The sequence below is a fragment of the Panthera uncia genome, chromosome B4, assembly GCF_023721935.1.
Source record: "Panthera uncia isolate 11264 chromosome B4, Puncia_PCG_1.0, whole genome shotgun sequence".
In the NCBI taxonomy this organism is placed as follows: Eukaryota; Metazoa; Chordata; class Mammalia; order Carnivora; family Felidae; genus Panthera; species Panthera uncia.
This window is the reverse complement of record NC_064809.1, coordinates 87,419,476-87,432,997: the sequence shown is the minus strand read 5'-3', so window position 1 is coordinate 87,432,997 and position 13,522 is coordinate 87,419,476. Positions and strand designations below refer to the sequence as shown.

The following is a 13,522-nucleotide window of genomic DNA, read 5'->3' as shown; positions in this document are numbered from 1 at the left end:
TCTGCGTCTCCCTCTCTCTCTGCCCCTCCCTCTCTCTCTCTCTCTCTCAAAAATAAATAAACATTAAAAAAAATAAAGAAAATGCAGAGCTTTATGTGGTAGTGTATTTAAGGTGTTTTAAAATCTCACATCAATACCTGACTATAAAACAAAAACAAAACCCAAAACCTGACTAAAATATGCTGCAGAAACTGACCCAAACCAAAGAAATATAAAGTCCATTGACCTTTTTAGTTTTCTAGGAAAAGGAGAAACTCATTTAATCATTCTTTTCTGTTTGTTCTGAAGGATTTTAATTCTACAAGCAAATTAAGGTTCATTGAAAATAAAAGCTATTTTTGTTACTTTTTTTTAAAGCTAAACATTCTCCACCTTTCTCTAGAAAACTTTTCTGAACTTAAATGCCTACGAAGCATAAAATTGGAATTACAGAAATGTTCATGGTTTTTAATCTCTCACCTTCAAATCGCTTTCATTTTCTCTGTTTTTTCTCAAATGACCATGTTAAATAATGCCTTAAGAGCTTTGTTTTTTTCTCCATAGTTGAGGGAGGCCCCACACTACTAACAGAAAAAAAGTATCTGTAATGAAGCATTAGCTTGAGAAAACTTACCTCTACCTTGGCTCCAGACCAACTTGGATTTCCGATTCTTTGAGCAGGTCAGTGATTTGGGGAACCAGTAAAAGAGCCGGGCTATTCTTCTGAAGGTCTTGTTGAAGTCACTTCTTATGGCCATAGCTAGAACTATGCATGTTCCAGAATGACTCCCTACAGAGAGCATGGATGAGGAAAACACAGTAACACCCACATATGACACTTTGGCTGTGAACTCTATTCCAGCCAATATGTCTGGGGACCACCTGTTAGCCCTAAATCCCCTTCCCCTGTCATTCCTTTGGTTTGTCCTTTAGACCTTAGCCCTCATAACTAGAAACTGTATTAATAGATGTTCTTTCTAAAGAAAGAGTTTTAAGCTTCAGAAACTCTAACCTATTGTAACACTTGGTAATTTTTAAGCACAGACTCCCCACACCCTCCTGCCCCTCCCCCTTCATAAGAAGTTACATTCACAGAGGAACAAAGTAACCGGTATCCACTAAACTCAGCATGGGGGAATCTCAGTGGCAATCTGTGGGACTTGGTGGTGATTAACAAGCTGCCTCCCAAAGCAATGGCCTAGGTCACGTTTGCTTGTACGAATTAAAAAATGTTTTATTTTGTACAAACTGAAATTTTTTTCCAGTGAAAAAACGGTGTGTTTTAAACTGGGGCAGGAATGGATCCCAGAAAAAAAAGTTTGACGGATCCTTACAAGCCAAGAAATGTGTAAAAGAACAAGATTTTTTTCCAGGGTCCTTTTTTTGGAACTTAGCCCTTTGTTGAATCTCTCTCTAGACCTTTGCCCTTATTGCATATTAGCTCAGCAGACACCAGTGTCTACCAAGCAACTGGCACTGACGTTCCCGTCACCACACCTGAAGACACCAGGTCATGATCTCGTGTCTGTGAGTTCGAGCCCTGTGATGGTAACAGCATTTGGGTTACTTAGAGTATAAGTCAGCACCAGAAATGTAGTGTGATGTATAATTCATTTTTGAGAGAGAGAGAGAGGGACAGAGAGAGCGTGAGCAGGGGACGGGCAGGGAGGGAGGGGGAGGCACAGAACTTGAAGCAGGCTCCCAGCTCTGCACTGTCAGCATAGAGCCCGATGCAGGGCTGAACTCCCAAACCATGAGATCATGACCTGAGCCAAAGTCAGACGCTCAACCCACTGAGCCACACCGAAGCGCCCCTGGGGTATGCTTTTATACATCACACTACATTTCTGGTGCTGACTTACACTCTAAGTAACCCAAATGCTATTACCAACTTTTATTTCCAGGTCGGCGTCTTTGTTTTCTATCCCATTTTCAGTATTCCTTAGGAATTTGGATTTTGAGTGCTTCTCTAGGTGACAAGTGGGGAGGAAGTCCAACTAAAAACAACAGTGTAAGACTTTTGCAGGTTCTTCAGTTTTTTTGTTTTTGAAGTCATCTCTACTCCCAACATAGGGCTTGAACTCACGACCCCAAGGTCAAGATTTGCACGCTCTTCCAACTGAGCCAGCCAGGCGCCCCAACTTTAGTCTTCTTAAAAGTGGGATGTAGGGTGGTGGATCCAGCTAAAACAAGAGTTTTACAACTTCTTTATATTTTCAACACTTCTCAGTTTTAAACATTTGAGTAAATTTCCCTCAGCACCTCCTGAAAGGCAAAGCATAATGCGTAATAGGCACTTCTGAGTGGAGTGAAATCAGAAATAAAAGGTTAGTCCTGATTGTGACTGTGATTCTGAAAGGAGAACAGACCTTTTTTTTTTTTTTTTTTTTTTTAACATTTATTCATTTTTGTGAGAGAGAAAGAGAGAGAGAAAGAGAGAGAGACAAAGTGCCAGCAGGGGAGGGGCAGAGAAAGAGGGAGATACAGAATCCAAGTCTGAAGCAGGCTCCAGGCTCTGAGCTGTCAGCACAGAGCCTGATAAGGGGCTCGAACTCACGAACTGTGAGATCATGATCTGAGCCCAAGTCGGACACTTAACCCACTGAGCCACCCAGGAGCCCCAGGAGAATAGATTTTTGATATTTCAATGGAGATTGTTTATTCCTACTGATAGTGCCTTTAATTCCAAACAACTTCTTATTTTTACCATAGAACACGAAAGTGAACCTATTCACTCAGAAACCTCTCTCTCAAAAACAAATAAACAAAAACAGGAAAACAAGAAAAATCCAAGACTATTATAATTTCTTTCTGGTTAATTTACTGATAAATATATTTTAAAGAAGAATTTTGAGGAAAAGATCTTTTGTATCTAAGAAGAGGTACCCTGCTTGACAAAGTGTAAGGAGGTCTATAAGCCACTAATACAATACTTGGTAGTTTCCAAAATAATTGAACCTGGAACTCCAGAAGATGTTATGGGATTATTTTTCACATCTCTTCCCTAACCTCTAATTCCTTTTTGATTTACTCAAAAATATCTTTTTTCCCATATGCTTTACGTTCACTTACTTCATTTTTATTTCTTGTGGTGTTAGAACTGTAACCTGAGGCGCCTGGGTGGCTCAGTCAGTTAAACGTCCAACTCTTGATTTAGGCTCAAGTCACAGGTCACGATTTGTGAGATCAAGCCCCACCTTGGGATCTGCACTAACAGCACAGAGCTGCTTGGGATTCTCTCTCCCCCTCTCTCTCTCTGTTCCTTCCCAGCCTTTTTTCTCTCTCTCAAAATAAATAAATAGACATTAAAATAATAAAAAAAAAGAACTATAACTTATGTGAAAAACTAAATCCACTAGCTATATACCGTTTTTATATCATTAATCCCTACCATTAAGAAATATATCCTAATATGGAAAAAAGGCTACTAGACTGGAGATGCAACTTATTAGGTTATTATTAGGTTAGCAGAGTAGCATCACCATGTATTTATTAACTTAAACTGTTCTGAAAGAGGGTTATATTTTTGAAGGTAAAATATTAAAAAGCAAGAATGCTTGGTTTTCATGTTGCTGTAATGGGGAATAAAACCTTAACTCTTAACCAATATTAACACGGAATGGATTTGCTCTTAACAATACAGCTCCTAAAACTTCAGTCCCCGCAGCAAGAGTTTGTTTATTGGAGACCTTTTCCAGAGGTGCTGAAAACTAAATCTGCAAACGTATTAAGTAATCACATAACCTGGTGTTCAGTGATACGCAGATTTAAAAGTGATACAATTAAATACACGTGTGTCAGATAGTCGAATGGAAAATTAAAATCAAGAGGGATTCAACAGATAGCCCCCCCCCCCCCCCACAAACTCTAAGCCCGAACAGGTGTTTGACAGAGACCATTTACCTACTCGTGCATGTATGTCTAGAATGCATACAGATGATGCTTAAAATTCTCCACTATGATAATGCATTGCGATTTCAAATTAAGTCCTAATCCATTTTCAGTTTTCCAATGCTCATGGGAGTCGAATTTATTTAGTCTTTGGGACGTGGTATCTTTGTGATACGCAGGTTGTATACACGCACACTTCAATAATCTGGTAAATCAGAAACCACAACCAAAACCACACCCTTGTTGGAGAAATAATTCCTTGCTGAACATACCCTTTAGCAAAGGACTCTGGGTAGATTTTTCAAAGAGAATGTTCCGTTTAGATTTGTATACATTTATGGGAGAACTTATACTAAACTTGGAATCAGACTTAGAAGAGAAACAAAACCGTCCATATATCCAACAGTCTGAGAATAACTTACCATCACCATCGATATTCTTTCTTTCAAAAGACACCTTTTGTTTCTCAAACTGTTGTACACAGAAAAATACAAATTCTTTACATTAAAATTGAGAAATTTATTGATATTTTTTCATGATGGAGTAAGCAGAATTAAATTAAACAAGAAATATACAGCTTGAAACAGTGGAAATAACCCTAAAATGTTTTATGACAATCATACACTTATGGCCAAAATAAAATGAATAGTTTTTAATAATTAAATCACTTTAAAAATTTTGCTCAATAATTTATCTGAAATTAAAGAGACGTGAGGATAACTGGGATCTGGGCACCTTGTAAAATGAAATAATGTCACTTTATCCTTCCCCCAAAATTGTGATCCTAGTAAAACAGTGGTTTGGTTCTGCTCTTCACCCAAAGAAGCCACTTCTCCATCCTATCACTTACAAACCTGTCAACTATCAGTCTTTTCTGATTTGTAAGGATGACAATTTTGGTTCCATTTAAAAAATGTTTCCAGTAGGCAGGCGGAGAAACAACCCAGTTAGCCTTACTCCAGTATTTCAACATATCGGTCATGGCTTTCTTCTAGTGCTCACTGAGGTCAAATGTCCTCATATAATTATAAATGTTAAAAGGTAAAATTACATCTTAACAGCAGCCAAAAATTTATATATTTTCTTGTGTATTTACAATATTGTACATATTTACATGACCACATCAAATACTGAATTGTAGAAATAAGAGACCACTTATAGAGGCACTCATTTAATGAATGTCTCAGCATTATTTTCTTGTGCAAACTAAAACTGTTCTCGAACTTCCCAGAAAGCTAAAGACAGTCAACATTGCGAAGGCCGCCATCCATGGTTAAAGAGCCAAACCTAAAACACAAAAGAAAACAGGAAATCTCAGAAGATTCATTTATTTGGCCTGTAACATTTTAAAGAGTATATAGGGTACTTTTCAGATGAATAAACTGTTATTTAAGAGTTTAAGCAACTGGGGCGCCTGGGTGGCTCAGTCGGTTAAGCAGCCGACTTCAGGTCAGGTCATGATCTCGCGGTCCGGTCCGGGAGTTCGAGCCCCGCGTCGGGCTCTGTGCTGATAGCTCAGAGCCTGGATGGAGCCTGTTTCAGATTCTGTGTCTCCCTCTCTCTGACCCTCCCCTGTTCATGCTCTGTCTCTCCCTGTCTCAAAAATAAGTAAAACGTTAAAAAAAAAAAATTAAAAAAAAAAAAAGTTTAAGCAACTATGATGTCCCCAATTTTTACTGAGACATGGTGGTATTATTATAAATATGTGAAAAAATACCAATCAGTGGCTTGGGAGACTTCTTAGGAGAAAAGGCTGAGTGATGTGATCTAGAAAGTATTAGAAACAATTGGACAACTTCCTTTTGGTGGGGTGGGATTTAGAAAAGCGAAGATAAGGAGTTGGGAGTAGGTGTGACATACTTAACGGAGAGTAAATTATGTAAAGTTAAGTAAAGCGACCTTGCTACAATGGAATGTTATTTTGGGGACTAGTGGGAAATGAAGGTGAGTGAATAGGCTGGCCAGAGGATTATATCCTGTGATTTCAAGTATGAATTTGACCTTTTAGGTAAGAGGAGTTTAGAAATTGTTGAGCCAAAGGAGTGGCATGGCATGACTAGACCTTTGGCTGTACTAGCCCATGACAGATGGGAAAGGCCTGGGCTTAGGAAGATAGATAACAGGTTATCACCACAGCTCACATGTGAGCAGGAAAGGGGGTCTGATGAGGCTGAGAGGGGGAAAATGGGAACATTTTGAAGGAAGATCACCAAACTAATGAAAGGCAATAAAAAACAGTTAGTGTCTAAAATGATGTATGTTCACGGAAGCAGAAGGAAAGGTGGTTCCTTTGAATAGAATGAGGAAATAGGAGGGGAAACTGAGCTGGGAAGGGTGATATTATGTGATTTTTAGATATGAAAGAAATAAAGTGATAATGAGATACCCATGTGGAGACAGTGCTCAAGACCCGGATTCCATTATGTCCTTTAGCATTTAAGTTACGATTACACCATGTCATATCACCCATTTATTGTTACATAAACTTGCAAGTAAAACGGGAAAGTGACTTATGGGACGTGCTTTGGGCAGTGGGGATTCTATGGCATACGACATAAGAAAGTGAGTATAAAAGCTTGTTAAAAGCATTACTTAATAGTCTCTTCTCCTTGCTGATATTTAGCTAAGGTTGTAAAGAAAGTAAATTGGGCACTAAAAAAAGAAAAATTACTATGTAATTGCTATAAATTAATACAAAAAAGATTTTAAAACCAACAGGCAATTCACACACACATATAAATTTGAATAAACAGGGGCGCCTGGGTGGCTCAGTTGGTTAAGCGTCCAACTCTTGTTTGGGCTCAGGTCATGATCTCACAGTTCATGAGTTTGAGCCCTGAGTCAGGCTTAGTGCTGCTGGCGTGGAGCCTGCTTGGGATTCTATCTGCCCCTGCCCCACATGCTCTCTCTCTCTCTAATATATAACCTTAAAAAAAAAAAAAAGAAAAGAAAAAATTGGGGTGCCTGGGTGGCTCGGTTGGTTGAACGTCCAACTCTTGATTTCGGTTCAAGTCATGATCTCAGTTTCCTGAGTTCGAGCCCCATGTCAGGCTCAGCACTGACAGTGCGGAGCATGCCTGGGTTCCTCTCTCTCCCTCTCTCCCACATGCATTCTATCTCTCTCAAAATAATAAAAAAATAAAGAAAAAAGAAAAAATTAATACTTACCAAAATTTAAATGTGATGCCCCGTGACCCAGCAATTCCACATCTAGAAACATCTAGAAATTGATCCCTCAAATATTTTTTTTTTTTTACTTAAACTAAAAATAAAATTTTTTTAATGTTTTTATTTATTTGAGAGAGAGACAGACAGAGTGCAAGCTGGAGAGGGGCAGGGAAAGAAGGAGACACAGAATCTGAAGCAGGCTCCAGGCTCTGAGCTGTCAGCACAGAGCCCGATGTGGGACTCAAACTTGTGAACTGCGAGATCATGGCCTGAGCCGAAGTCTGATGCTCAACTGACTGAACCACCTAGGCACCCCTATTTAAACAATTTTTATTTATTTATTTTTTAAACTTTATTTATTTATTTTGGGAGAGACAGAGTGTGAATGGGGAAGGGGCAGAGAGAGAGAGACAGACAGACAGAGAATCCCAAGCAGGTTCCGCACCATCAGTGCAGAACCCACGAACCGTGAGATCGTGATCTGAGCTGAAACCAAGAGTTGGAAACTTCATTAACTGGGCCACCCAGGTACCCCAAACAATTTTTTTTTTAATATTTGTTTTTGAGAGAGAGAATGTGAGCAGGGGAGAGGCAGAGAGAGAGGGAGACAGCTGTGAAGCAGGCTCCACACTGTTAGCACAGAGCCCGAGGAGGGGCTTGAATCCACAAACTGCGAGATCATGAGTTGAGCCAACGTCAGACGCTCAACCGACTGAGCCACCCAGGTGCCCCTAAATAATTTTTTTACCAAAATTTATCTATTTTGAGAGAGTAAGCAAGCAGGGGAGGGTCAGAGAGAGGGAGAAAGAGAATCCCAAGCAGGCTCCTCACTGTCAGCACAGAGTCTGATGTGGGGCTCGAACCCACAAACTGCAAGATCATGACCCAAGCTGAAACCAAGAGTCAGACGTTCAAGTGACTGAGGCACTCCAATCTCTCAAATATTCTTACACAAGTACATGAAGGTATACATACAAATAAGTTCACTGAAGCATGGTTTATAATTGTGAAAAATTAACACAACTTAAATGCCCAACAAATAGGACAGCCAAATAGATACGGTAGAGCCATACACTAGTCTATTAGGCAGCTGCTGAAAAGGAGAAAAAAGAAGTGCCTGACTAGCTCAGAGCATGCAACTCTTGATCTTGGGGTTTTGAGTTTGAGTCCTACATTGGGTGTAGAGATTACTTAAAAATAAAATCTTTAAATGGGGTGCCTGGGTGGCTCAGTTGGTTCAGCATCTGACTCTTGATTTTGGCTCAGGTCATGATCTCAGGGTTGTGGGACTGAGCCCCACATCAGGCCCTGTGCTGAGCATGGAGCCTGCTTAAGATTCTCTCTCCCTCTCCCTCTGTCCCCCCTCTGCTTGCTCTCCCTCGCTCTCTAAAAAAGAAAGAAAGAAAGAAAGAAAGAAAGAAAGAAAGAAAGAAAGAAAAGAAAGAAAGAAAGAAAATGAGAAAAAATAGAGCTATATATATGGACATGAAAAGGTACTGGTGATATACAGTCTTAGATGAAAAAAGACTAAACCAGTATGAACAGAATGATCCCATTCACATAAAACGTACATGCACAACAAACTCTTAATAGTAATTACTTCTGCGGGGGTGGAAGGGGATCATGAGAAAAGGCAGGTAGAGCCTTTCATTTCCAAATTTTTACAATCATATATTGTAGGAAATCTTTATAGAATGTATTCTAAAAACTAATTCATTGAGAAAAAATTGATAGCTAAGTGAAATTAGTCAGAGAAAGACAAAAATCATGACTTCACTCATATGAGGACTTTAAGAGACAAAACAGATGAACACAAGGGAAGGGAAACAAAAATAATATAATAAAACGGAGGGGGACAAAATGAAGAGACTCATAAATATGGAGAACAAACTGAGGGCTGCTGGAAGGGTTGTGGGAGGGAGGATGGGCTAAATGGGTAAGGGGCATTAAAAAATTTACTCCTGAAATCATTGCTTCATTATATACTAATTTGGATGTAAATTAAAAAAAATAAAAAATAAAGTTAAATTATAAAAAATAAAATAAATATATATATGTATAAAAAAAAAAAAAAAAAGAAAAAATTGATAATACTACAGAAGTGAGTAAGTCACCTGGCTGGCTCAGTGGGTAGAGCATGCAACTTGACCCCAGGGTTTTGGGTTTAAACCCCACATAGGGTGTAGAGATTACTCAAAAACAAAACAAAACAAAACAAAACAAAACAAAACAAAACAAAACAAAAAAACAAGTGTCAGGGCATCTGGGTGACTCAGTCAAAGTTGAGTGTCCAGATCCTGATTTCGGCTCAGGCTGTGATCCCAGGGTCATGGGATCAAGCCCTGCATTGGGCTCTGGGCTGAGTGTGGAGCTGCTTAAGATTTTCTCTCTCTTTCTCTCTCTTCTCTCCCCCCACTTGTGCTCTCTCTAAAATAAAATATTAAAAAAAAAAAAAAAAGAAATGTCAAATAACTTTCTGCACATAGCTCAAAAATCATGTGACTTTCTGACAATCTTTCCAAACTACAGGAAACTTTCTTTGGTCCTTTTATTTGCGAGAATAGTTCCAGTGGGGATAAGACTGTATGAGGAAGTAGGAGGCTAGATTCCAGCTCCAGCTCACCTCTTAGGGTGTGAACTTCAGTACCTGTGAAACATGGATAGAGACTGTCTGCTCAGCTACTGTACGAGGCTGGAATGCATGCTGAGCAAGCTTACGCAGTGTGAAAGTGCCCTGCAAGCATATAAAATGTCGCACAAGTGTGAAGTACTTTTATTAGTGTGCTGGGAATTAGAGAACATATCGATAAGCACGTAAGGGCTTCAAAGAGAAGGGTTCTTACTAGAAAGCCAAATATTCCTTAACTTCCCTGAGGAACTGGGACGAGGAAATAGCATTCAAAAGTGGGTTTATTGGCTCTGGGTGTTTTCCAACTCTCTCTCTCCCTGATCTATGAAGATTTTTTTTTTTTTTTGAAGTATTTATTTAAGTAATCTCTACACCCAATGTGGGACTCAAACTTATGACCCCAAGATCAAGAGTCACATGCTCTTCTGCCTGAGCCAGCCAGGTGCCCTTCCCTGATCTATGAGGATATATAGGAAAAGCTGATACCCAGCTCTCAAGGAACTGCATTTACAGAGGGCGCTCACCCGCACAGAGGTCTGCAGAGGGCTTGTAAGTTACAGAGCACCAGAGCACCAGCATCTTATGAGCCACTCTTTCTTCCTTTTGAAAGATGTTGTTTTTAAGTAATCTCTTCACCCGGTGTCAGGCTCAAACTTACAACCCTGAGATCAAGAGCCACATGCTCTAAGCCAGCCAGGCAGGTGCCTCTTATAAGCCATTCTGATTCCAAAATTTAAACTTATGATTCTAATGAGAAAATGTATGAAAAATAATGTGCAAAAGATTTTCATTTTCACAAACTGACTCAAATAAGCAAATAATTCTATTAACCAGTGCTTCTATAAAATGGAATCAATCACAGTTGACTTGTCTTTATCCAACCAACCTCAAGCACATTACAGGGCACCACGGAAATCGCAAAACATAAGGGTTCTCGACTTGATGTCTATCCTTTTCCCACTACTTAACCTACTACTACAGACAGACAGGTACAAGTTTAGATCTATATGTGCTCTAGTGCACAGAAAACCACAGGGCAGAGGAGCACCTGGGTGGCTCAGGCGGTTGAGTGTCCGACTTCGGTTCAGGTCATAATCTCGGTTTATGAGTTCGAGCCCCGCGCCCGGCTGTGTGCTGACAGCTAGGAGCCTGGAGCCTGCTTCTGATTCTGTGTTCCCTCTCTCTCTGCCCCTCCCCTGCTCATGTTCTCTCTCTCTCTCTCTCAAAAATAAACAAACATAAAAACATTAAAAAAAAAAAAAAAGAAAGAAAATCACAGAGCAGAATGGCATTTCCATTACTCACCTTTCTAAAATATGATTATTTTCGGCAAGTTCTTTAACCACTCCTTCCATCTCTTCCTTTAATTTCTTCATACTATACAAACAAAATAAGAATGTCTCTGCTCAAAAAAGTATGCAAATGTTTTAGAATTACACCATGTTTTAGTTCTCTTGATTGAAGTAAGCCATTAAATACATTAGCAAATATAGTCACCACAAACACCAAAAATTTCAAAATAAAAGAGCAAGATCACAAACTGAAATAAAAATGAACAGAAACATAATAGTTACCAAATAATAAATTTCTTACCCAAGAGTCATTTCCACTAATGTATTAGAACAAGGATAAATTGGGGTCATGGTATGTTTGATTCCACTGGAGGCTGCAAACATTTTTTGAGGCAAAGTTTCTTGTAACTAAAACATCGAAAAAAATTCACATCAATCACTGAACGAAGTACAAACTACAGATCTTACATCAAATGTTCCAGGTTTATTAAGCCCTTTATAGCTTTTAAATTTTAATTTCAAAACCATGAATGATACAGTAGTTAAATGAATACTCTAAGAAAATCTCCTCTTTTCTTTTGAAAAAAATTTTTTTAAATGTTTTATTTATTTTTGAGAGAGAGGGAGACAGAGTGCAAGTGGGGGAGGGGCAGAGAGAGAAGGAGACACAGAATCTGAAGCAGGCTCCAGGCTCCGAGCTGTCAGCACAGAGCCTGACATGGGGCTCGAACTCACCAACTGTGAGACCATGACCTGAGCCTAAGTCTGATACTTAACCGGCTGAGCCACCCAGGAGCCCCTAAAGAAAACTTTTCTTATAGATAAAAGAATGTTCTAACATATGCTTTAAAATTTTTTAAAAAATATTTTATCATAGGCTTTTAGGGGCGCCTGGGTGGCTCAGTCAGTTAAGTGTCTGACTTCGGCTCAGGTCATGATCTCACAGTTTGTGAGTTTGAGCCCCGCGTCCGGCTCTGTGCTGACAGCTTCGGATTCTGTATCTCCCTCTCTCTCTATCCCTCCCTGACTAGTGCTCTGTTTCTGTCTCTCAAAAATAAATAAATGTAAAAAAAATTTTTTTTTAATATTTTATCATATGCTTTTAATCGTAAGACATCTAAGTTCTGAAAACTTGGCTCAAAACACATATTACAAATGGGTAAACAGAACTGAATATAAGGCAATTTATGTCCTATTTCTCCCTTTTCAATCATTTCAAACTGAGAAGAAATACATTTTTTTTCCCTAATAGGAAAAAGAGAGATGTTTTCTAGATACTTTTCATAGTCATACCTCATTTGTATAATCTTGATACTTTGACACTTCTTCTTCAATATCAAAGCACTGATTAGTTAGTGATAATAACTGTTTCCTAAGATGAAGCATCTTTCTGAAAACCAAAAAGAATCAATAAGCAGTCTAATATCAGTGTTACTTAAAAAATACAACATTCACTGAATTGTACATTGTGCAGTCAACCACAAAGCTTACTTACCTCATCCATTCTTCTGACTTATCCAAAAATGCCTCATATTTTTTAACACATTCGTCTGTAAAATGGGTCATAGCTTTTGTTGCATGGTAATACAGTTTTTGCCTATAATTTAGAAATAATTGTAGGTTTAAACCAATGTCACGGTTTCTACTTCAAATATTAAAAACTTTTCAAACATATAAAACTTATGTTTCTTAATAATGACTGTTATGGCTTTAGAATATTTATAGTAGAAAGCCAAAGGTTTCTAAAATCGACATTATAGCAGCAGGAAGCAAAAGAGAAGGTTCATAAAGGAGAATGGTCACAAATACTTATTCAATGAAGTTAAGGTAAGAAAGTGGTTAAGGCTGGCCTTGTCTATGTTCTTCCTTATTTGTCCTTCTGCAAGCAGAAGACCACCTCCTTATTCTCCCTTCTCTTCAACCTCTCAATCAGGGACCAGACACATGGACCTCAAATATGTACATACACAGTAACAATTCTGTAAAGCTAAGATGAAAATGTATTTTTCATTGTAATTAATTTCAATTTTAAGAGGAATTATATTAATAACATAACGCTGAAAACAATTGTTAAACATAATATGGACACTTACTTATCAAATTTGTGGATCTGTTCTTCATTATAAGCTAGTCCTACAAATAAGAATATTGCTTCTGTAAATGTAGAATCACAGAGTCATGCAAAAATTTTTATCTTTTGAAATTATGACTTCAAAAAGGGTAAGAGGGTTTTCTTTTTAAGATTTTATCTTTAAGTAATCTCTACACCCAATGTGGGACTCACAACTGCAAGATCAAGAGTTGTATATTCCATCGACTAAGCCAGCCAGGCACCCCAAAAAGGCAGAGTTTAGAGTAGATGTCACAAACTCATGACTCATGGCTTAGATATATAGCCCAATGCTTTCATTTGATCTATACAGTGTTAACATCAAAAAAAAAAAAAAAAAAAAAAAAAAAAAAAAAAAACCGCCAATTATAAAAAAAAGGAAATTTTTTTTTTTTAAAAAAAAAAAAAAAATATTTTTTTTTTTATTTTATCTTTATAAAAATGCGGGGGCTT

At 38.3% G+C, this 13,522-nt stretch overlaps 1 protein-coding gene across 1 annotated transcript in view; it reads right to left on the bottom strand.

The window, feature by feature from the left end:
- Nucleotides 1-222: 222 nt before the first annotated feature.
- TBK1 (TANK binding kinase 1) overlaps nucleotides 223-13,522 on the bottom strand; it is a 54,657-nt gene continuing 41,357 nt past the window's right edge. The window contains exons 16-21 of the mRNA XM_049625907.1: nucleotides 13,053-13,092; nucleotides 12,455-12,556; nucleotides 12,253-12,349; nucleotides 11,261-11,367; nucleotides 10,973-11,044; nucleotides 223-5,157 (exon numbers count right to left, since the gene is read on the bottom strand). Coding sequence (XP_049481864.1) covers nucleotides 5,106-5,157; nucleotides 10,973-11,044; nucleotides 11,261-11,367; nucleotides 12,253-12,349; nucleotides 12,455-12,556; nucleotides 13,053-13,092 — 470 coding nt within the window. The 3' untranslated portion in view covers nucleotides 223-5,105. The remainder of the gene's footprint in view (nucleotides 5,158-10,972; nucleotides 11,045-11,260; nucleotides 11,368-12,252; nucleotides 12,350-12,454; nucleotides 12,557-13,052; nucleotides 13,093-13,522) is intronic.